General features: G+C 51.6%; 1 protein-coding gene across 2 annotated transcripts in view; it reads left to right on the top strand.

Moving 5' to 3' along the window:
* Nucleotides 1–3442, top strand: part of MYT1 (myelin transcription factor 1) — a 67607-nt gene extending 64165 nt beyond the window's left edge. For both annotated transcript variants that reach the window (XM_032387590.1, XM_032387592.1), the window contains exons 22-23: nt 1037–1180; nt 1525–3442. In XM_032387590.1, the coding sequence (XP_032243481.1) occupies nt 1037–1180; nt 1525–1665 (285 nt within the window). In that variant the 3' untranslated portion in view covers nt 1666–3442. The remainder of the gene's footprint in view (nt 1–1036; nt 1181–1524) is intronic.
* Nucleotides 3443–3875: the final 433 nt, after the last annotated feature.

Below are 3875 nucleotides of genomic sequence, written 5' to 3'. Positions count from 1 at the left end.
TTTTTTTTTTTTTGCTGGTATCCATCTTTTTATTCACTAGCATCTTTTTGGACTGATTCAGAGCCCCCTTTCCTCTAGAGGGAGTTTTGAGTCCTGTGCTCTGCAGAAAGGCTCAGGCAAAGAGAAGGCAGGCCCCTAACTCCTACTCAAACTGTTTTAAGCCAAAGACTTTCACCAGGTGATGAAGCATGATGTTTCCCAGCCATGTGGTTGGAAGAAAGCACTCCACCCCATGCATTGCCCCCTAAAAGGCAGCTCACCTTTCTGCACCTAGGGGATGGCTCAGTGAGTCACACACATTGTGTGAGCTTGCCGCAGCCCTTGAGATGCAGTCAGGTTGGGAGCTGCCCTCCCGAGCAAGTTTTCTCCAGACCGGGCCCCAGGGCAGGCTTCCCACCTTCCCCACACTGGCTATGAACCTCTGCATAGGATTGTGCTGACCCTGAGACTCACCTCTCCGATCACCTGAGCTGCCCAGAGCATTCAGGACTGCCACGACCATCAGCCCTGTTGTCACTGTCACTGTCACTGTAAGGGTGTGCTGGAGGGTCATCGCTGGCTCCCCTCAGCTAGGAGCTGCAGAGGGAGAAGCAGTTGCCTGTTCTGCTTGCCTTCCACAGCTTTATTAGGGCATTTTGTTGGTCTTTCTGGTGGGGGAAAGACCCAAAGGTGGCCAGACACCCCACAAAGTGGATGCAGTATTCCCATTACAGACAAGGGAGAAGGGACATGGTGAACTTAACTGCGCAGCTAGTGGTGGGCTGGGATTTGAGCCCAGGGTGCTTTGGAGTCTGTGCTCCTCCCTGACCCTGCAGGACAGATGTGGCACAGAAGGCTATGGCCCCACACAGCCCCTGGCTCAGTCACTGCATCCCCTCCTCCATCCAGGGACCAGGGTCCCTGCCTCTTCACCCTCTCCCAGAGAGACATGAAGTGTGGCACAGTTAGCATGCTGGGTGTGTCCCAGGAGGACCTGAGGGATGTGGTCCATGGGACTCCCATGGCAGGAGGCATTTCCCATCTCGGTCTGGTGCAGATCTCCTCCATGGAAAAGAGCCTAAAGAACATCGAGGAGGAGAACAAGCTCATCGAGGAGCAGAATGAAGCCCTGTTTCTGGAGCTGTCGGGCCTGAGCCAGGCCCTCATCCAAAGTCTTGCCAACATCCGCCTTCCGCACATGGTAAGCAGGATGTGGCCCTGCGGGCACACAGCTGAGCTGGTAGCTGACCCCCAGGACTCTGGGGAAGGTGAGGAGGGCAGGGCACCCCTCTGCCACAAGGGCCCCGATCCAGGTGCTTTGCCCGGCAGGCTGCTGGCCGTGGTGGCTCTAGATCTCCTGAAGAGCTTAGGAATGCACAGCAGAATACTCATGGTTGTTTCAGCCCAAGGGTGCCAGTGGTGCCCCTGGTAGGTGTGGGCTTGTCTCAGGGGGCGTTCTATGTTCATCCATAGATTTCTGTGGCTTCTGAAAATCATGTGGCCCGTTGCACGGATGGAGCTTACTAACCTGGTTCTGTTCTCCAGGAGCCAATATGTGAGCAGAATTTTGATGCCTACGTGAGCACCCTCACTGACATGTATTCCAACCAGGAGTGCTACCAGAACCCCGAGAACAAGGACCTCCTGGAGAGCATCAAACGGGCTGTGAGGGGCATCCAGGTCTAGACCTCATCATCCAGAAGCCACCCCGCCAATCGGGACACCTGGGGCACCCCGACTTGGCTCCATCGTTTACCTCCCTTGCCCTGCCCCCGCAGTGGAGATTCCCAACTTGCAGTGACTAGTTGGCAGCCCAGGGCGGCCTCAGGTGGGCTTATCCAAAGGGGTGCCTGGAAATCCGTGTCTTTCTCGTTGCGCTTGCCAGGCTGGAGGCCTCGACCTCCCCACACAAGTGCAGGGGAAGGCGCGGCGTATTACAAAGTGATTTATTTTTGTTTTTTGAAAGAAATCTGAAGAGCAGCTCAAAGTCTCCAGTGGAAGCTCATGGACAAGGTTCTCAGGGAAGTTTTGGAGTTTGCAACCACAGTATTCCTTTGTCTGTCGAGGCTGGGAGGGTAGCCGTGGGCACGGGGCGGGTGGTGCGTGTGACAGTGTCAGCCTGGAGCATGCACCCCAGGGTGCGCATCTGCTCGGTGAGGTCAATGTGGCAAGTGTGTTTTCTGTTTTCATTTAATTCAGTTTTGTCTTAAGGATGGAATAAAGCACTGTTCCAGAGGGTTAGAAATAGACCTACAGCCCATGGTCAACTTGGGGACTCTAACCTGGGATGCCCCTGGACGTTCCACATGAAAGCACCTCACACATCTAGGGGTGGCTGGCACCCCCAGCCTGCACAGACATGTACAGCTTGGGGTCATGCTCCCTCTTGGGGCTGCAGCCTTCGGATCCAGGTCTGGGTCAGGGCCAGGGTCTCTGGCTCTCTGCGTATCCACCCGTGCCCGTGACCTGTCACTGCCGCATTATCCGGGTCACGGCCGAGCTCGACTGAGGTGGGGACGGTGTCAGCAAGTCAGGGAATAAATTCCTAATTCGGAGACCACCAAGATTCATTTCTTTTTAGATCCATTCAAGATGCGAAAAAAATTGTAATGGAAAGTGTTAAACACAATGTTCCTAACATGTAAATAGAGTCCAAATCGATTGTGACTACAATTCCAAGTTAGTATTTAAACGTAGAGAAATTGCACTTCCTGGAAGAAATAAAAAAGTAGTTAGTTTAATTATTCTGTAAATTATTTAATTTTGTCAAGATGTAAGTATTTATATTCACAACCTCTTATGTTAACATTTGCTATTTATTTAACATTTTTATTTATTAATTTTGTACTATTTCAACTAGACCCCACACCAGGACACCATGAGAGGGAAATCAATGCAATCAAAGCAAAATTAAAGATTGGACTATGAGATAGGCCACAAAAAAAATCTTGCTGTAACTCCTATATACAGAAGTCTTCTTATAATTTTGATGCAACCAACTTATTTTTTATATATTTTGTTATTTATTCTTTTAATAATGGAATTTTTAAAAAAGTATTTTGTAACTGAGGAATTTTGATAATTTGGGGATATTTTTCCCTGGGTCCAATGGAAAGAAAGACTTTTTGGTTTTCTTTACCCCTTTGGTTCCTTTTGTTTCAGGTACGGACAACAGCAAATGGAGTTCTGTATTTATTATTTGTTTACGTGTAGCGCAGGTGTGTGTGCTCTGGCGTGTTTCTCGTGTTGCGTCTGTGTGCCGGTTCCTGACGGCCGAGTCACGCTGCTGAGAAGGCGTGCCGGCCACAGGCAGCCCCGAGCAGTCCCCACTCACAGGCTCCCTGTCCCTCTGACAGCTCCAATACTGTGATCCCCTTCCTCAGGAAACGCGTGGAACCCACAGCACAGCACTTCTCGGTGTGTTTGCAGGGTGATTTCCTAATAAAAGTCCACTCTGACTGTGCACGGGAGTGGTGTGTGCTGTGACGTCCGTCTCTGTCACCTTCTTGGGGACTCTTCCATCTGGGTCTCTTCTTGACACCACGTGTGGAACCAACATCTTTCCCCCGAGGTGTGGTTCTAGGAAGTCTAAGTCACAGTGCCCTGCCCCTTCCCACGTGACTGGGCATGCGCAGTGCACCACTTTCCCTTGGGCTCAGAGAGAAGTCTCCCTATTGGGGTTGTCAGACCGGGTGGGGTGGTGGGGGTGGTGGGGTTGCGGGGTGGAATGGGGGTTGCCACAGGCTGTCTCTTCTGGCCGCAAGGAGGAAGCCATCTGCAGTAGGAGAGAGTTTGGACATTTCGGAGGGAGGCAGAGCTGAGAAATGGAGAGATCACAGTGGAGGTGGAAGGAGGATGAGAGAACGCTGATCCTTTCAGAGCTCCTGGATCCAGCC

The sequence above is a fragment of the Phoca vitulina genome, unplaced genomic scaffold, assembly GCF_004348235.1.
Source record: "Phoca vitulina isolate PV1807 unplaced genomic scaffold, GSC_HSeal_1.0 scaffold50, whole genome shotgun sequence".
Lineage (NCBI taxonomy): Eukaryota > Metazoa > Chordata > Mammalia > Carnivora > Phocidae > Phoca > Phoca vitulina.
This window is presented reverse-complemented; position numbering and strand designations above follow the sequence as displayed.